We start from the raw sequence: 21418 nt of genomic DNA on the forward strand, positions 1-21418 counted from the left end.
TGAGTTCTGATTTGCAAGCGTCAGTTGTAGTAAGATAGGGCTTTGTAATCTTGGGGTTATGGTTAGGCTCTTGTAGTTTTGGGTTGGGCTTGAGAGAGTTTTTGAAATAGGCAAGTGTTTATGTAGAAGTAATAAGTTGTCCTTGTGTGATTCATGTAGTCGACTGTGGTTTGGAAAAATTTTTGTGATAGTTCCTGTTATTAGGCAAATGATGTCTAAGAGCCCCCCTCCCGCCCCGACTTCATGGCTCTCCCCAGCTCCATTTGCCAGGGTTTGACACAGTGACTTCTATTTTGAATGTTATAAATTTCACACTGTATTTTATTATGTTGCTGTATATAACTTGATTACATTTGTTTGCTTTACTAAAATTGTGCAGGGAGCCTTGTTTGTATTTTCCTTGATTACTTGCAAAAACAATGCACCTCAGAGCTTCCATGAATCATGCACAAAGTATTTTTAGTAACGTAATAGGTGCAATTGTTTCTGTATCAGACAGGATAGACTAAGTTATGCTACATTAACAAGTGACATCTATATCTTAGTAGCTTACGGCTGTGGACATTTATTTCTCACAAGTGTCATGTCAGCTGTGGTTGGCCTCTGCTGTGTCCCATGTCTTACTCATTTGGGGACTTAGGGAGAAAGAACATTCCTCTTTTCTCTCTTGTGGCACAGGAAAAAGAACAAAGTAGATACACACAGTGGCTCACAAAACTTCAGTCCAAATGTAGCTTAGGTTACGTCTTTACATTTCACAGGTCAAAGAACATCTCATGGGCAAGCTTGATGTTAATGGGGCAGTGAAGAGTAATCCTCTCAAAGGAAGAGAGGAGCGAATACTTGGGAATGATAATGAAATTGACCAGAGTCATAATGATAAAGAAATGGATCTTGAGACGTATCCCAGTGCTACCACTACACTTACCTGCCACATTTGTCTCTGAAACCGTCACATATGCCTCGAACCTCCCTCTTTTTAAAAATAGTATCTTAAAGCACTCCTTTCTGATTTTAAGCCATTGTTCTTTGCTTGGATTCCTCCTTGGAAAGTGAAACTTGGGAAGAAACTTGGGCTAGTCCTAGGTAGGAATAACTGGGGGCCAAAAGCTTCCGCCTTCTCATATTGTTCTCTGACTTCTAAACTAGTAATTTTTGAGTGTATCTGTGCCTCAGAACCATGTGCATTTTTCTTAGCATTTTCTGTGCTCAATCCAGATATAATGGATTAGAAATTAGCGGAGGCATCCTGGAGTACGTGTTTGACAATTTATTCGTGATTTTGATGGAAAACCAGGAACAACTGCTTTAAATGTTCACTCTTCTTTTAACAAATAGGACTTCACTAGGTATCATAGCTTTGTTAGGTGCCATCTTTTTTGTTCATTTCTGATTACATATGTCAGTGAGCAATTTTAGTTTGAAAATGACCTTTTCTTATTTAATGCTTACTATAGAATATTTAGAAAACTCAAAAAACATAAAGATGAATATAAATTTTTGTAGCTGGCAATATCATTGACTAGAAATTCTAAAAATGTTACCACTAAAATATTTAGAAGTATTCATTAAAATGTTAATTTAAAAAAAAATCTGTTTACCTGCATAGTTGAACTTTTAGGAAAACAAGGGAAATTTCTACCAGGCAAAAGTGAAGAGAGAGGTAGAAGTTAGAGAAATACTCATGAGAAGGAGGGAGTGGCTAGGGATAGGGATTGTGGTCTTGAAAACCTGTAGAGGAGTGAATTTTAATACCTGTCTTCACATAGAAGGTGAAGTCTTTGAAATGATGAGTCAGAAGTCAGACTTCTGGTAGGTCGTGAGTGACCTGGTCAGCTGACCCTGGAGCCGATTTAGGGCGCTTGCCTTGGCTTCAGAGTCACCACAGCTGTGGCCAGTCACTTGGCCAGCAGATGCTGTAGGCTGAGAAGCCATCCACTGAAGAGGGGTACCACGCAAAAGAACAGGAGGAGGAAACAGGCCAATGCTGTAACTCAGGCTGAAATTGAACAGCCTACAGAGGGAGAAAGTGTTCAAGGCCAAGGAAGCTACAGCACTGGGATCCCACGAAACTGCAGGAGACCCACAGGAAGATGCCTATCTTCCAGACCTACTTCTAGCAGAACTGGGATGAAGTCTTCAACAACCTTTGCCATATTGGCTGGAAATCCTTGGAAACTTCCAGAAGAAAGGAGCACCTGTTTCATGGACTGGCATTTTAGATGCCCTCGTGGAATATGAAGCTTTAGCAAAACTCAAGTTATGTTCTTGTGAAAAGGCATTAAATTATTTCTGTATATTATATAGTTGGTCTTTTAACTTTTTGAGAGTAGCAAATCTAGCTTCTTTGTATAGACTTAGAACTTATCCAAAGATTTTATCTTTTCCCCTCATATTTCTTAGAAATTTAATGAGCACATGTTGTCTGTTTTCCTATGCCTTTTAGCTCAAGTACACATAAATCAATGTTGACTTTTTCTTTCTTAGATCTAGTAAAAAGAAATACACTTCTTTGAAGGAAAAAAAGGATGGAATAATTTTTTTTTGTTCTAACACTTTCTTGAAGGTCATGGGCTTTATGAAAAAATATTAAATAGTTACTTGAACCTGTGAGAAGTTGCAGCAAGCCTTAAAGTAGTTTATTCTTGCTAATGGTTAGAATAATGAATACTTGTGAATTGTTTGGGCTACATTTCGTTTCTCTTAATCAAAACCAGATAATAGAATTCACAAACTTTCTATGTGTTATTACTTGGTATACTGATACTCATTTAAAATTAAAGACTCTTTATCATGCAGAAAATGAAAGAAAAAGAAGATACAAGACTTCTGTATAATGCCAGGGCTCTTTAAAGGATACATGGTCAATAAAAGTGTAGAGTAGGAAACTGCTTATCCGTTGGCACATGAAGTCAGCAGAGGAGCGTGGCTCCCTGGGCATGTATTCTGGATTCAAGGGGAGTGGGGAATGTGGGGGCAGGGAGTTGCTTTCTGAGCAGTCAAACAACAAGCTTGCCTAACATGAATATGTGCTTTCAGTTAATACTCCTCTGTGACCTGTGATAAAACTGGACATGGGCTGGTGACACCTAGTTTGCTTGGTAGTAGCAAAAGCAAAACCTCTCTGAAGGACTCACTTTAATCTAGACTGTACAAGATTCTTAAAGCTTTGATAAAGATGAGTTTACAATCCAACTTTATAAAACACAAAAGGAAAGTAAACTTTGAGCAAAACTCAGTGGCAGGCCTTGCTCCCCTTCTCTTCCGGTAATAGATGATCAGATGCAGGCTATAAAATGAATATTTTAAATATTTAGGATATGAGGAAAGAAATAAAGACCATGAGATAGGAAGGAGAAATTGTGAAAAAAGAAAAGATTTGAAAAAGAAGCACATAGAACTTTTATAGTTGAAACTGTAGTAATAAAAGCAAAACATTAAATGGATGGATTCAAAAGAATTTTGGCTACAATTGAAGAAAGAATTGAAATATTGAAGATAATCTAAGAAATTTTCTGGATTGTTACACATGAAGGTGAAGAAATGAAAAATATACAGGGTTAAAAGACATTGAGGATAGAGAGCGCAGGTCTGACATAAGAGTTCCAGAAAGAGAATAAGCATTCCAGGAAGAGAGACTGGAGATGACAATAAAGCAGGCAGTATTCAACGTGGGACTTTCCTAAAATCAATGAAAGATACGAGGTACATTCAGATCTTGAGGAAGATAAGTGAAATATAGTTCAGCCTATATTTAGATGCACTGTAATGGATCTTAAGGATACCATGGACACAGAGAGAATCTTAAAAGTGGCCTAGTGTAAACAAAAGTTACAGTCAAAGGAAAACGTAAATCTGAAAGCAGACTTCTTAAGAACAATGGATACCAGAAGACAATGAAATAATATACATGTTAAACGTCGAGTAAAATTAACCTTGATATTTAAGTCAACCTAATAGTTAATGATAGCCAGCATTTACTTGATGCTTTTAAAAAAAACTTTTTGTAGGGATGGTGTCTTGCTACGTTGCCCAGGCTGGTCTCTGGAACTCCTGGCCTCAAGCAGTCCTCCCGGCTCAGCCTCCCAAAGCGCTTGGATTATAGGCATGAACCACCGTGCCTGGCTACTTAATGCTTTTTCGTTGGTAGTTATGTTTTAAACATTTCACATGTATTAACTCATTTAAAGTTTTTTATGACTATATAGCTATCATTGTTCGCATTTTATAGATTCAGAAAAGCAGAGTAGTTAGTGAGCTTGCTCACATCATATGTTTCTTATTTACTGATGCATTAGAGATGTAAGCCTAAGTAGTGTGACTTCAAAACCTTTAAACTACATAGTATACTGCATTTCTAACCCAGGATATTTTACATAGAGACACTATCATTCAAATGTGAGTGTAAAAAAGACTTTTTACAGATAACTGAAAACAGAGTTTATCATTTACAGACCCATCCTGAAAGAATTATTCAAGGATGTACTTCATGAAGAAGGAAATTATATCCAAAAAGAAAGTAGTGAGATATAAGAGGGAATGATAAAGAGTGGGGAAAAAAGAATCATACTTAGGAAACAGTAAATATGAGAAAAATATAAATAAGCATTCAGTGTATAAATTAATAATAATGAAAAAGTATGGAAAGTATTAAAAGCAGGACGAACAATAGTAAGAAGGGAGTTTTAGTGTCAGAGTTAAAATGATCAAAGGATCTGAATTGTTCAGGTGTTGGATGAGGATAATCTTAACCAGACTTTGAATAGTCAAGTATGCATATTACTTTATTATGTTTTTATTCTGACGTATAGCACGTGTGGTAGGTAGAATAATGGCCTCCCAAAATGTCCATGTCCTAATTCCTGAACCTATGAAGATGTTACCTTACCTGGCAAAAGGGGCTTTGCAGGTTTGATTAAACCAAGGACTGTTAGATGGCAAAGCTATCCTGAATTATCCAGGTGGGCCCAGTCTAACCACATGAGTCCTTAAAGGTAGCAGATCTTTCCGGCTGTGGTCAGGATGCTATAGAATTGTCAGAGTGATGCTGTCTTTGAAGATAGAGAAAGGGGCCATGAGACAAGTAGTGTGGGCACCCTCTAGAAGCTGGAAAAGGCAAGGAAGTAGGTTCTCTCCTAGAGCATCTGAAGGAACACATTCAGTTGCTGACAACTGAATTTTAGCTCAGTCAGGCCCATTTTGGTTTCTGACCTACAGAACTGTAAGAGGATAAATTTGTGTTAAGTAATCAAGTTTGTGATAATTTGTTATGGCATCAATAGAAAACAAATACGGCATACATAACAGAAAACTACACATAATGTATAAGGCTAGACATTTTTCTAAAGAGAACACCTGTGTAATTACCATTGAGGGTCTTTTGAAAAATTTGACTCATTCCGCTGTGTACATAGTAGCATCTCCTTGCAGTTTTAATTTGCAGTACTGTGAAATGGAAATTATCCTTCACCAGTTACCCATGTGGCAAGTAATCTCCACTCTCTTTGTCATTTTATTCTCTGAGTAGTGAAGTCCCTGTAATCTGATCAGGGATTGAGCCGTTTCAAGTTTTGAAAAGACTCTCCTATTTCTAGTTCTCCCTTATTCCTAGGGTGTAATCCTCCAGAAAGTATCGGAAGTATCGGGTGCTTACTAGGCCCCTCTCCTCAGCAGGTCCTGGACTCCTGTCCCAGCAAGATATGTTTGCGGAGGGCATACTTAACCCCTTAAACTTTTGGCTGCAATTTGATCTACGGTCCTCAGGAATTGAAAAGTATCTCTAGAGCTATGCTATTCAAAATGGGAGCCACTAGCCACATATGGATATAAATCTAAATCTATTAAAATTTTAAGAACTTACTTATTTAGTCTCACTAGCTTTCCATGTATTGGGATGCATGTCATTCCAAATATTTTTGCAATTACAAGCAGTGCTTCAATGAATAACCTTGTCCATATGTATTTTTAAATTATTGGTGTATTTTCAGTGTATATTCCTGGAAGGAGATTGCTGGGTTTAAAAAGGCAAGAGTTGTCTGGATATTGCCAAATTTTTCTTTAGTAGGATTGTTCTAATTTACATTCCCACCAACCAAGTAGGAGCATGCCCATTTCTCCACAATTTTGCCAACAGAATTTGTTGTCATGTTTTAAAATTTGTGCCAATGGGATAGGTGAGAAACGGTATTTCAGTGTTGTTTCAATTTGCACTTTTCTAATTACGAATGAGTTTTAACATGTTCCGGTATGTTAGGTAGACATTATCTCTCTTTTCTGAACTTATTCCTGTCCTTGCTCCACTCTTGCCTAGGGTTTTTGTTCTTTTGTACCTTAATTTTTAGAAATTCTTACATATTCGTGTAACTAACCCTTTGTCTATGGCATATATTGTGAATACTTCTCCCAATTGGTCAGTTATCTTTTGACTTTGTTTATTGTGTCATACAATGTTTTCATTTTTTTATTTTTGTGTAGTCAAATTGTTCGATCTTTTACTGCCTCTGTATTTTGAGTAATGGTTGGAAAGCCATTTCATACTCAGAGTTAAGGAAGAATTTCTCATGTTTTCTTCTAGTACTTGCATGGTTTTATTTTTCTCTTCCCAGTTTATTTGGAGTTTATTCTTTTGTATTGTGGGATCTGATTTTATTTTCCCAAATGACTACGTAATTGTTCCAGCATCATTTATTAAAACGTTTCTCTTTACCCTAGTGATTTGAAATGCCACCTTTGTCATATACCAAAATTTCCATCTGTACATGTGTTTAATTCTAGAGTTTCTGTATTCTACTGGTTTTTCTGTCCACGCACTAGTACTGCATGATTTTAATTATGGAGAGTTTAGTGTGTTTTAATGTCTGAGGAGGTAGTATTCCTCTGTGGGTTTTTTCCCCGTTTTTTGTTTTTGTTTTTTTTTTCGTGTTATTGTGTATTTGTTTTTCTATCTGAACTTTAGTACCAGTTTGTCTACTTTCATAAAATCGCTTATCGGTATTTTATTGTGATTGCATTGAATTTGTATGTTAACTTAGGGAGACCAGTATTTGTCTAATGTTCAGTCATCGTATCCAATAATAGGGGATGTTGTTCTATTAGTTTATGTCTTTTTAAATCTCTTATAGGATTGCTTAAAAATTTTCCTCTTAGATGTTTTGCACATTTTTTGTTAAATTTATTCCTAAGTTTTAAGTTTTCTCTGTTGGTACTATCTGCCCTCATTTCCTCTGTTTAATGTTTGTGTATATAAAAGCTATTTGTATGTTAATTTTGTATTCTGCTACTTCACTGATTTCTTTGATTGCTTGATTCTTTGGGATTTTCCAGGTATCCTATCTTATCATCTGTGTTCTTTTCTAGTGTATATAGTGCATAATTTTAAGATTTTTTAGAAATTATTATTCTTTTGTATTTTACCTTGCTGTGCAGCATGAGTGATAATCTGCAGCCTGTGGTGTGGAAGATTCATTTCATTGACTTCTTAGAAAGTCCCAGATGGGCTGTCCTCTTTTAGCTTGAGAAAAGGCAAATGACAGTATAAAAGTGACAACTGAGATCATAGGGAAGGAATGATGAAAAAAAAGTATGTCTTAGACTATATGAAATTAGGTATCTTATAGAGATTCTAACAGGGAAAGACTGAAAAATGTCTTACAAATTTGAACAGTATGGTTTGTGGACACAACAGATTATATTTAAAAAAATATGCTGAATGGCATAAGAAGAGAAAAGAAATATGCCATAGGAATACAGAGAGAAAAGGGTATCTGTGTATGAGAGTAGTGTAAGGACTTACTCACTGGACTAGCAACTATTGAGCATACTCCAGGACGGTAGACATCTGGGAAAGCTGAATTTAAGTCAAAGTCAAATGAAGATAAAACTGGATTATTGGATAGGTTTTAGACATGGCAAGACATGTCTTCTTAAGAAGACATTCCAGGTAGGAGTAGACTAAAACAAGGAGATATAATCAGGTTAATATCATGTTTAGATAAGCGCAAGTAATTTAATTTGAGTGGAATAAAACTTTATGTAGAAGGGTAAGTGGTTCATGGGAGCAGGCCACAGAGGTGTTTAAGTGGAAGGCAAAAGGTTTGTTGTTTACCTTTCATATTGAAAGACTGTTAAAGGATTCTCAACATAAGGTTTGAGCATATGTGATCAAATATGGACTCAAGGACATTGAACTTAAAAGTGGTTCTTTAGGGTCGGGCGCAGTGGCTCACACCTGTAATCCCAGCATTTTGGGAGCCCGAGGTGGGTGAATCACTTGAGGTCAGGAGTTCAAGACCAGCCTGGCCAACATGGCAAAAGCCCATCTCTACTAAAAATACAAAAATTAGCTAGACGTGGTTGTGGGTGCCTGTAATTCCAGCTACTCAGGAGGCTGAGGCAGGAGAATCGCTTGAACCTGGGAGGTGGAGGTTGCAGTGAGCCGAGATTGCACCACTGCACTTGAGGGGTAACACAGCGAGACTCTGTCTCAGAAAGTAAATAAATAAATAAAAGTTGTTCTTTAACGTCTCACAGAGGGAAAGACAGGAAGTGGGGAGAACAAGTAAGACATCAGGACTTTGGCTTTTATTTCAAATGGTTTCCCAAATTGTTCCTTGACTGAAATTGGTTTCAGTGTTTTTATCTTCCGGGGATGTTTTCTTACCATATATGAGTGTTTTATTGCCATATCTTCTCTCATTTTCTTTCATTCTTCCTGAATGTAGGATTGTGAGAGCCTGTGTTGCTTAGTTTAGGCTCTGGAGCCAATTGCCTGGTTTGAATCCTTGTTTTACCACTTATTAGCTCTGTGGGTTCAGGCAAATTATTTGACCTGTTAGGGTGTTTGTTTTTCATTTATGTATAATGAGAATAGTACTAGTACTAATTTTATAGATTGTTATGAAGACTACGAATTAGTACACACAAAGCACTTAGAAATGGTACCTGGCATACAATAAGAAATCAGAGGACTGTGTGTGGTGGCTCATGCCTGTAATCCCAGCATTTCGGGAAGTCGAGGCAGGAGGATCACTTGAGGCCAGGGGTTTGAGACCAGCCTGAGCAACACAGTGAGACCTTGTATCTGCAAAAAACCAAAACCAAAACAAAACTGTATATGTACACACACACAGGAAAGAAGGAAAAATAAATCAGGAAAAGGTAGCTGTTTTTATTAATTTTCAACAGTACTTATTTTTATTACTCTCAGCTTGTTCCTATTTTACCAGTTAGTCACTTGGCAACCTTGGTTAAAGATGACATTTTTCAAATGAATACATTCATCCCTCAGTATCTGTGGGGGGGTTGCCTTAGGACCCCTCTTAAGCCCTCCTACCACCAGGCTACCAAAATCCATGGATGCTCAAGTCCCTGATACAAAGTGATGTAGTATTTGCAATAACCTTTGCACATCCTCCTGTATACTTTAAATCTTCTATAGATTACATATAATACTTAATACAATGTAAATGTTAAGTAAATAGTTTTTATACTATATTGTTTAGGGAATAATGACAAGAAAAAATGGTTTGTACATGTTCAGCGCAGACAGACACTTTTTCCCCCAGATATTTTGGATCCATGGTTGGTTGAATCCAGGGAAGTGGAGCCCACAGATATGGAGGGCCAACTGTACCTTGAAGATATGTATATAAATCCTTTAATTCGGCAGCTTTGGAAAACTTTGTTTTCCTGGTAACCTTGAAAGTTTCTTTTTTACATCCATTGATGTGGCTTTTCTACTGAGAAAATGCCCTTGTTTGGTAGCTTCTCTCCATCACTTTCCTATCTCTTTTGTGTTTACTGATGAATTTCTACTAAAACATTGAAAACTAGTAGACTATTATCATGGAAATTATCTTAGATTTATTTCGTTGTTGAAAAGAGCTCTAAGAAAATTACTTTCATTTGGTTGCTGTGGTGCTAATAATATAAGCATGCAAATTCTTACTTTTTTCTGTATTTTTCCTTCTATATTTATTAATTTATTTAATCCTTGCAATAGTCCTCTTAGAAAGGTATTGTTAATATTCACGCTTTATAGATGAGAAAAACAAAAATCAATTGGTTATTTTCGTATCCTGGAAAATACTCCAAGAATGGGAATCTGTGGTTTGCAATGGGAAACGCTTTTTTCTATATAGAAAGTGACCCTAAGTAGCCATCTTTCTTCATCAGAACTATGGAATATGTTCTATGATTTGCACAATACTCTATTACAATTGGACTTCTTTTGAATAGAATGTCAGCACTCTGTAGTTAAATGAGTAATATGTAGTGCCTACTGAGAAGTAATAGGTTGTAACATCTTTGAATATCAGTTAAGGAATTTTTTTATAACTTTGTAACTGAAACACATAGAATTTGGCTCCAGGGTTAGAAATGTTCTTAATGAATTGCCTTTTTAATTCACAGTGTTTCTTTTTTCTATATTGACTGGGTCATAAATTGAAGAATCTGTTTTCAGCTGATACACAGCTTATGGGGTTACAAATTATCTTTTATAGTTGATTCTGTAATTAAAATGTGATTTCTGTTAGAATTATTAAAGACCCTAGAAATCTATAAAGAAAAATCAAGACTTGTTTCTATAGTTGATTAATTGTGCTATTTAATATTCTATTGACAGTAGTATTGAGATATGGAAAAGTTGACTATAAATCTGTTGACATTTAATACAACATACTTTATTTTCTGTAGCTGCAGCAAAAAATTATTCCTGATCAGGACCAACTGATGGCAATAGCACTAGAGTGCATCTATACCTGTGAACGAAATGACCAACTCTCTCTTTGCTATGACATACTAGAATGTCTGCCAGAAAGAGGATATGGGTAAGAATCCACAGTATGCCAGTCTTAATTGTATTATTTTATTCTAACAGTTAAAAACGTTGCTTCCCCAAATGTTTACCTTAGAGAATTTTAGGAATGTGAAAAAAACATAAAGAAGAAAACAAAATCGTCCTCAGTCCTATTGCCTAGGATAAACATTTCTTGTCTTACCAATATATGGGAAGTTCTATATTTTGTTCAACTGTAATTATAATTAAATTCTGAATTTTGTCAAACATGATAATTTTCTATTAAAAAACACAAATACCACCACCATCTCCACAAAAACTACTTTTTATAAGTCAGTAGGTAGTAATTGTGTTTTTAATGAAGCTTTTTTTTTCACATTTATGGACTAATTATATTTATTCTATGAATTGTTTGTTCTTTGCCTTTGCCTACAGGAATTCTTTTAAGTAGTGAATGTACCTAATTCTTAACTGCTTTTATGTTTAAATGGAAATGTATATAATATGCTTTTGGATTATTTAGTTGTATGCAAGTCAAATTTGTATGTTTTCTTTGGAAATCAGGTAACAATTATTCTTCTGATCCCTCTATTAAATTGAGTATGTATGATAAATTTCACATCTGGGGACATAAATAACAACACATGAAACAGTGGTAAATACCAGCAGACCTGTTTTAAGCTTTTGTGACTTTTAGCCAAGTCACTTTACTTCTTTGGTCATTAATTTCCCAATTTACAAAATCAGATATTTAGACAAGAAAGCCTCATTCTCTGTTTTCTCTTTCTCTTTGCTCTCTTTTTATCTTCTCCCTCTTTTCTCTCTTTTCCTTTTACTTTTGAGGACATTTTTATTTTTTCTTTTTATTTTGGGAGGGAGGATCATATCTGACAAAAGGAAATATTTATTTCTTATGTAGCAAATGATAGCAGTCACCAATTTTGCAATCTACCGTAAAATAGTTATTCATGCAGTCATTAGTGGAAGTGAAATCAGGTGAAAGATTAATGAGAAAAGGTTATTTGCATGATACCAAAGTATTACCCCAGTGACTTTTTTTTTTTTTTAATTTCAAAGTTGAGCTCTAACTGCCATCATCTTAACCAAGTCGTGAAAGGTGGCATCATTTATAGTCAGACTGCGTGACCTTATATGCCTCCTGATGTGATGCAGTATGAAGCACCTGGTCTTACAGCAGCCCTTAAGGAATATTTTTGCTAAAGTTGTTTACCGTGAGTCTAATCAGATTAGTCTTTTAGGCTGAACTTCTAGTTTGCAGCTAATAGGGGAAGTAGAGAGACAAGTTAAATAACACCATGAGAGTAAGACAAATACTGAATGTGGGCTGTTCTGTGCATTAACTGGTCTTTGTACTTTAAACAGTTAGTGTCATTTAGGAAGACAAAATGTGGGGCCGTGGGGAGGCTCTTTTCTGAAATAAAGGAGCCTAAAGGGACATGATCTTCCTCTAATTTTTAAATATGAATAATGTATGAACATAGTTAAAGTCGGAATAAGAAGACTGATATTAGTAACATCCGCTGATAAACAGCTGTTTGCTGCCCACTTTTCCCATCCTTGGGTTCCTGTCTTCAAAAAGCAAATACTTTCGCTGGTAGATTTTTCCTTGTCTTTGCCTACCTCCTTTAAAATGTTATGCTCGTGTTGTTATTTTTTTGATTTTGCAATTTTATATCATTTTGACTTCCTTTTATGGAAGTCCTTTCCCTTCTCCCATATCCACTTCTCCTACGATTTTCCAGTGTTTTCATCATTATGATTATGTAAATATTGTTTATACTGCAGAACTAGGTGTGATTTATTTTCCTTTTAATACAACTATCTGTTTTTCTTGGATTGAATAATTTCCTTTTCTGTTGTTTTCTTTTTTTCCATTACCCTCATGCTTTGACAGAACTGTTAAACTACTTTCAGTCGTGAAAACTATTTAATAATCTCTCTGTTCCTTTCTGTGTTTTTTTTTTTCTATCTGTCTCTTCTTCTCTCGCTCTCTTCCTTTTGAAACATCCATCTTGGAATTGGTATGAATGAATTGTTCTCTGTGTCTGCTGTCCATCTATTATCCTGGGACTTCGTTTGCCTCTCTCTCGTGTTGCATATTGCATTTCTTGGTTTTCCTTTCTTCTTTCTTCACTTTTTCCTCATTTTGATGGAGTATACTGTCAAATAGCTTCCTGTCAAAGATTGCCTGAGAGGTATTTTTTAAAAGACTGTCACATATTAGGAAAATACCATAATTGCACACTTTTACTTGGTAGAAGGTTTAATTGTACATGGAATCATAGACTTAGAATCCTTATCTTCTGAATTTTGAAGGTATTACTCTTGTCTTTTCTTTCTGGTATTGTTGAGAAGTTCAGTGGCATCCTGAATAATACCTATTTAAATATGGATTTTTTTTAAAGAAGATTTCAATATCTTCATTTTTGGTGTTTGGAAATAGCATAAGGATGTGTTTCTGTTTCATATGTAAATTCATTGTGGTGTTCACTGAATGGTCTCATCCATTCTGGAAATTCATAACCTTCAGACCTTTGAAGACTGTTCTTATATTTTTTCCTTGATAAGTTTATTTGTACCCCTCTCTTTTCTTCCTTCCTTCTTCATATAGGGAAAGGTAAATCAGAGTGAACTCAGCATCTGTGTATTATTCAGACCTGTACTGGTGTGAATACAGGCTACCTCACATCCCTAGTAGAGAGCAGCAGAGTGTATAAGTGTGTCTCTGAGAACTGTAGGCCTTCCATAGGCAGCCAAAGGCAGGTAAACTGGATAGTATTAATAGATTTTTGTAGCAAAATGTTGTTCCCATTGTTTAAAAATCTCAACCCAAAGGCGGTCAGTGTGTCTGTAGTCAAATTGCTCCTCCCTGGAGTGTGACCAGAGATGCAGATCCGAGAGCTGGAGCAGCAGGGGGTTTCTTCCTTACTGGGCTCGGTGGGAACCTTATAATTCCTCTGTCAGCTTCATAGCTCATTTCTTGTTCCTAAGTCAACCAGGCACAATCACTGACTTCCAACTCATGTGCATAACTCTTAAAAGTAAATATATTAGACTTTGTTTTCCACTAAACTCAAATAGCATAAATATCAGTTAAAGCTTATCTATTAATTATTAAATAGTAATTTGCCTGCTTTGAGGAGATTATCATGGTATCAGTAGGATTATGATATTAAAAATATTTTCTACGTAGATGTTATAGTTAGGGGATTGACATGTTTGTTTTTGAAGAGCGTGTAGGCTAAGAAATGCCTCTCGTGTATACATGGCCAAAAGCATTTCTTGGCTTCAGATTATTGGTTTCTGATCTAACTTTTTTTTTTATGTAAACACAAAGAATGGCTTGATATTTTCTTGTTACTCCATTAATTTCTTAATGATTGCATTTCATGTTTTTAATTTTCTAAGTAACTTGTAATTACAAATTAGCCTTGTATTAAAATATAGGGCTCAAAATATTTTCTGTGGTTCTCTTTGTTCTTCATGCCAAGTTTTTCAATTTATATTCTCTTGGTGATTATTTGTTTTAGTGGTTAAAATAGTTGTTATTTATCAAATGGTAAGCTATAAATACATCCATTTGCTATTTGAGAAATGAGCAATCACTTAATCTAATTAAATTTTTTTGCATCTTACCTAGGCAGATTATTTAATCTGGCTAAAAAATTCTTTACTCGTTATGTTCGTGAATGTCAGTTCACAAAGGAAGAACATTGTACCTCAAATATCTGTGATAAATGATTATAATAGAGCTGTAAAATGATAATTTCCAAAATATTGCTGAATAAGGCCAGGTGCAGTTACTCATGCCTGTAATCCTAGCACTTTGGAAGGCCAAGGCAGGAGAATCAGTTGAGACCAGTCTGGGGAACATAGGAAAACCCCATCTCTACAAAAAAATGTAAAAATTAGCTGAGTGTGGTAGCCTACACCTTTAGTCCTAGCTACTCGGAAGGCTGAGCCAGGAGGATCGCTTGAGCCCAGGATGCAGAGATTGCAGTGAGCCATGATCCTGCCACTGCATTCCAGCCTAGGTGACAGAGCAAAACCCTGTCTCAAACAAAACAAACAAAAAAACCACACACACACACACACACACACACACACACACACACACACACACAGCTGACTATGTTAAGGGAAGTTAACTCTGATGAATAATCATCTGAAGGACTTTCAGTAGAATATATCCCACTCATCATTCTTGTCCAAAGCCTAAAACTTAGTGTAAACAGATAGTATAATATTTGTAAGTTGCATTGATTAATTGTCAGATACATTTAAACCAGGCAGATAGTTTTAAAAATAATGAGGGTTTTTTTGTCCAAAGCAGGACATTTTTAATTTTCCAAGTCCAAAGATTTTTTGTTTGGACTTCTTGTTAATAAAACCATTGCTTTCTCTGGTGTGTTCCTCCAAGGTGACAAAGAAAAGAAGGAACAATGGTCGTGCCAAAAAGGGCCACAGCCACATGCAGCCTGTTCACTGCATGAACTGTGCCTGATGCATGCCCAAGTACAAGGGCATCAAGAAATTCGTCATTCGAAACATAGTGTAGGCCGCAGCAGTCAGGGACATTTCCGAAGCGAGCGTCTTCAATGCCTATGTGCTTCCCAAGCTGCGTGTGAAGCTACCTTACTGTGTGGGCTGTGCAATTCACAGCAAAATAGTCAGGAATTGATGTCGTGAAGCACCGAACACCCCCACGCCGATTTTGACCTGTGGGTGCTGCCCCACAATCCCCACCAAAGCCTATGTAAGGAGCTGAGTCCTTAAATGAAGACAGACTATTCTCTGGAGAAAAATACAATGGAAATTGTACTTAATAAATAAATAATAAAAAATAAATAAAACCATAAGCTCTTGCGGGAAATCAGGTGGAGCATTGCACAGAAGGCACCTGAGAGTGGCAGGGGCAGTGTTTCTCAGTTGAGTGTTTGGGACACACAGTTGTCTAGGGTGAAAGAGGGCTTTTCTAGCAGTTATAATCTTTTTCACCATATTCCTCTATTCACTTGCACATATGTTGTGCCATACTTAATCTTCCCTACCAACCACATTTTTATTTTTGTGATCTTTTTCATGATAGTGTTTCTCCTAGTTTCTGCTTACTGGCTTCCTCAGAAAGCATTGCCTTTTCATCTTCACTCCCTACCAGGAATTATCTTTGTGATGGATGTACTTCTCGCTGATTCCTTAACATTGAAGTGGATGGGATTCCCTTCCCTTAATGCACAGGGGAGGATTATGTGGAAGAACTTTCCTGAGTATATAGAATCCTAATGGAAACTTCCTGGAGAGGAGATCCTAAGTTGTGTAGATAGGCCTAGGAGAAAGCCAGCACGACTATGCTTCTTCTTAATCTGTTTCATTGGTTTAAAAGAACAGTAGTAAATAATGATTTTACCCTTTACCTCATCTTAAACAATCGATTTATAATTTTTTTTTTTTACCTTTAAGTACAACTGAACCAAAAGTACCCTAGAAAATAGTTCCTCATATCTGACTAATCTGTAACAGAGAATATTGTTCTACTCTAGCATTTCTTATTCTCTTGAATCATGAGTAATGCTGAATGAATTTAGGCAATATTGTTATACAGTACACGTAAAAGAAACATCTTTCCTTTTTTTCACTTCATTAAGTTTTGTATTTTATTTAAAAATCTAATACTAAGCTTAAGGACTTTTTTTTTCTTCTTCTTTTAATTTATTAGTGATAAGACAGAGGCAACCACAAAGCTTCATGACATGGTAGACCAACTGGAACAAATTCTCAGGTAAGAAAAATGACAGTTTTTTTGGCTCCATGCTTATTGAGGGAATTTGTCCAAGAAATGTCACGTTAAGTCTGCCTGTGAGTCATTGTTTCTATTTTGACCTCATTTTTGTTTGTCTTGGGAGTGAATTTTCTCAACAGCAAATACACTATACCCCATTGTCGTGGAGTGATAGAATAATAACATGATCTTTGAAAACCTACATTCAAATTTAGACCTTACCACTTACTAGTTGTGTGATCTTTGGGCCTAGGATTTTCTTGTCTATAATATCTTAACTCATGAAATTGTGGAATCAATATTAGATTAAACATTTAAGTGCCTCCTACATCGTAGGCACATAAGGAATGTTAGTTCATGCAGCAATTATTGCATCTTTATCAGCAAACAATGTTTATTACACTAACTTCCCTTTTTAGGGCATAATACATTGAATTGACTATTTGTATTATGTCAAACTGCATTAGAACCCTCATGCAACACTGGAGGAATATTCTTTACTGTTGTAATAAAATGTTAAACTATCTCTTTTGGAGATTGAAATCATCTTAATTTCCCATGTAGAAAGTCTGATATTGTTTACTAATATTTATTTTTATGTTTATGTAAATATGTACATTTAACTTTTAAGTATTATATTAAAAGTAAAAATTTAAGAATAATAAACTCTGGTCTTCCAATGTATAATTGTAGAAATTATAGCTAATAACATTACTAATAGTAGTATGTATGATAATTTGGAGTCCACTGATTAGAAATCTTATTCAAATTAATGGACTTTAGTGTAAAAATATTTCAAGTTGCCTTTGAGGGAGCAGAATGGTTTTGTGTACCATAACATGTGAGTTTAATAGAGAATTAACTGTTCAGTTTCCTGGAGACCTGTGTTTATTATTACCTAGCTTGATTCCTGTTATTTTGTGTTCTGAAAGTTATACAGTTGTATTTCTTGAAAAATGTTTACTAAATCAGCTTTTCCCATGGTAGGCTGGCTTGTGCCTGTCCTCTCCGCTACCTTCCTAACACATTCAGTTTAGTTTGACTCAGGCTTGGTGGGTTGAGTCAATGTAAATTCATTCTCTACAAATCTGCATAGTTACCTTTATTTCTCTAGTAAAATTGAGAAGAGATAGCTCAAAGAGATACAGTGAAATAAACGTCATTTATTTCATCACATGTCTGTGATTGTAACCATGGGTGGTCCTGGTAGTTTGATTATGCCATCAGTACCTCAAGGGAACAGTTAACACCCTATAGGTTTCTGGATGATGTTTAGGTTTCACTATTTAGCTTAATTTACTGTGCTTTCAAGATAAGAGCTTTATATTCCTGTTCTACCTCATAGCCCCAGATACTTGATAAATGTTTTAGTATACATAATGCCAGGTGACTTTACCAATGAAACCTATTTTCTGAAGAGTCACGGGATTCTATCCAGTCACTCTATTCAGTCCTGTAGTAGTCAGTTCATAAATGTGAGATTTTGTGAGTCAGATCAAGTGTTTATATGATGTTGATGATTATGGAATGGGATATCTCAAGAAGATTCATGAGACAGAGAGAATTTTTGACATATCTTGTATATTTATAACATGGATTCTTGATAGAGAATGAGCCTGATGATTTCCAGAGTCTTCTAACTTTAGCATTCTTAGTTTATTGCTTTTCTAGTAGTCTTCCCTATAACAGAATACTCAATAGGATTAATAAGAATTAAAACTGTACTGAAAGTATAGATTTGGCTTATTTTACTGACAGGTGCTGTGGTAAGAAAGATTTTTGAGATAAAGATAGGTCATGCTTTCTTTTAGTATGCTACTTAGCCCAACTACATTCTAATAAAAGTCAATGAGAAAGGTAAGATTTGTTATATAATTATTAGATTTTTTTTTCTTTTTTGTTGAGAATCAATGTTATATGTAAAATTGGATTACACTATGGGATAATTTTTTTTGGTAATAAACACTGAAGTGCAACCTATATGCCTAAGATTCTTAGAGTCTTTTTCTTTGGTAGCAAGACATTAAATAATCCTTTTTTCACTTATAGTGTGTCAGAGCTTTTGGAAAAACATGGACTCGAGAAACCAATTTCATTTGTTAAAAACACTCAGTCTAGCTCGGAAGAGGCACGCAAGCTGATGGTTAGATTGACTAGGCACACCGGCCGGAAGTGAGTAATAAAATTAATTGATACTTGGGTCAATTAATTTTAAATTTTTTAAAAGTATTTCTCTTCTTCTGACAACCTCATTGTGTTATAACTAATAATAAACTGCACATAAAGTGTAAGTATAATTTGATAAGTTTTGATATATGTATATACCCATGGGAAACCATCATTATGATTAAGATAATAAACATATCCAATACCCCTGAAAGTTTTTTGATTACTCCTTTAGAATCCTTTCTCTCTTGCTTTTAGTTATCATGCTCCCTTCTCCTCATCAGGGCTACCACTAATCTATTTTCTTTACTTCTGTATATTACTTTGCATTTCCTAGAATTTTATATAAATAAATCACACAGTGTAATTTGTTTGTGTGTTTGTTTGGCTTTCACTCAATATAATTATTTTGTGATTCATCCATGTCGTGTCATGGATCAGTAGTTTGTTTCTTTTTATTTGCTGAATGATATTTCATTGTATGGAATTTTCACACTCTGTTTACTACTTCTCTGTCCATGGACATTTGGGTTATTTTGAGTTTTGGCTTTTACAAATAAAGTTGCTATGACTTTTCATATGCAAGTGTTTGTGTGGACATATGCTTTCACTTCTCTTGGACAAATACCTAAGGATGAAATGGCAGGATCATTTGGTAGGTGAATAGTTAACTTTCAAAAACTGCCAAACTGTTTTTTAAAGGATTTGTGCCATTTTGCTTTCCTCCCAGGCTTGTAGGAGAGTTACAGTTGCTACATCCTACATTGCTCTTCTTTATCCTCATCAACACTTGGTGTGGTCAGTGCTTATTTGCTATCTGCATGTTTTCTCTGCCTGTCTTTAAAACTGAGTTATTTTTCTTTTTATTGAATTTTGGGACTTTTCTTACATATTCTAGATATAAGTCCTTTTATTAGATGTATGCTTTGTGAAGATTTTCTCCCATTTGTACCCTGTCTTTTCGTTATCTTTGTGATTTGAAGAGTATACTTTTTAAAAAATTGCCTTTTAATCAATTTGTACTTTTTAAATGCTTTGTCACAATGTTTTTTTCCTACCTTTGTTAGAAAATTTTTGGTTTTACATGTTACATTTAGATCCATGAACCATTCTGAGAGTTCATTTTTGCTTATTGTTCAAAGTATGGATCAAAAAACTTTTTATGTCTAATTATTCCTCACCATTTGTTTAAAAAGCCATCCTTTCTCTACTGAACTACCTTTGCAATTTTTTGGAAATCTGTTGTCTGTGTAAATGGGGGCTTAATTTTTGATTATTTTGTTCCATTGATCCATTTATTTCTTTCTTCCAATACCATACTGTGTTAATTATTGCAGATTTGTATTAAATATTGAAATTAGATAACAGTCTCCCAGCTTTGTTTTTTTTCACCAAAGTTGTTTTGTTTATTATAGGGCCTTTGCAGTTTCATATGCATTTTGGAATAAGCTTACCAATTTCTTCATTTGGAATTTTGATAAGGATTGCATCAAATCTGTAGGTCAGTTTGGAGAACGTTGCTATCCTAAATCAATATTAAGTCTTCCAATCCATGAACATAGGATGTCTTTCCCTTTACTTAGTTCTTCTTTAATTTCTTTAAATGATCTTTTAGTTTTTAGTGTACTATTCTTGCGTTTATTTTGTTAAATTATTCTTAAGTATTTTATTCTTTTTTGGTCCTATTGTAGAGGGAATTGCTTTCTTAATTTCATTTTCAGATTGTTCCTTCCTAGTGTGTAGAAATATAGTTGATTCTTTGATATATTGATCTTATGTCCTCTAACTTTTCTGGGCTTACTTATTAGCTCTAATAGTTTTTCTTTGCAGACTTCATGGGATTTCCTATATAAAAGATTACACTATCACAGGAAGGTAGATCTTCCTGTGATGTTGTTTCTTACCTCTACAATATGAGTTTGTAGCAAGATACTTTCTCTTCTCCAAGCTTTTTTTTTTTGTCATCATATAATTTACTTTTATGTATGTTAAAAACCTCACTTTGCATTGTAATTATTATTTGCAAGCAGTAAACTATTTTTTAAAGTGATGTAAATAATGTGAAAAATGTGTCGTGTATTTATCCATGTAGTTACCATTTCTGGCAGTTTTAATTCTTTATGTAGACCTGTGTTTCCGTCTGGTTTTATTTTCTGTTTGTCTAGAAGGCTTCTTTTAATTTTTTTTTTTTTTTTGTAGTGCTAGGATGCCAGTGATTCATTTGTTCATCTTTGTTTGTTTAAAAAAGTCTTTATTTCACATTTTTCTCTGAAGGATATAGTCACTTGGTATACACTTCAAATTTGACAGTTTTTTTTTTTAAGTATGCTACGGTATAGAAATTGCTCCACTGTCTCCTAGCATCCATTTTTTTTCCAATGAGAAATCTGCTGTCAGACTTAATCTGTTTCTGATGTGTGTCTCATATTTTTTAAATTGCTGTTGTGAATTTCTCTTTTTGACATCAGTTTCAAATTTAATTTCATGGTATAGTTTTCTTCATAAAACATCTTGGATCTTGGATCTTTGGGTTTATAGTTTCCATCCAACTTGGAAAATTTTTGCATATTTCTTCTCCTTTATCTTCTGCTCCTCTCCTTTTAGGACTCCAATTATACATTTATTAGGACCTTTCAGGTTGCCCCACAGCTCAT

General features: G+C 35.0%; 1 protein-coding gene across 2 annotated transcripts in view; it reads left to right on the plus strand.

Annotated features, from left to right (window-relative positions):
* Positions 1–21418, plus strand: part of NBAS (neuroblastoma amplified sequence) — a 466664-nt gene that overhangs the window by 209220 nt on the left and 236026 nt on the right. For both annotated transcript variants that reach the window (XR_001005077.1, XM_011971446.1), the window contains exons 26-28: positions 10696–10829; positions 16536–16598; positions 18648–18770. Coding sequence is in view for 1 of the 2 variants with exons in the window: in XM_011971446.1 (XP_011826836.1) it covers positions 10696–10829; positions 16536–16598; positions 18648–18770 (320 nt within the window). In the remaining variant the exon portion in view is untranslated. The remainder of the gene's footprint in view (positions 1–10695; positions 10830–16535; positions 16599–18647; positions 18771–21418) is intronic.

The sequence above is a fragment of the Mandrillus leucophaeus genome, unplaced genomic scaffold (assembly GCF_000951045.1).
Source record: "Mandrillus leucophaeus isolate KB7577 unplaced genomic scaffold, Mleu.le_1.0 Scaffold122, whole genome shotgun sequence".
Taxonomy (NCBI): Eukaryota; Metazoa; Chordata; class Mammalia; order Primates; family Cercopithecidae; genus Mandrillus; species Mandrillus leucophaeus.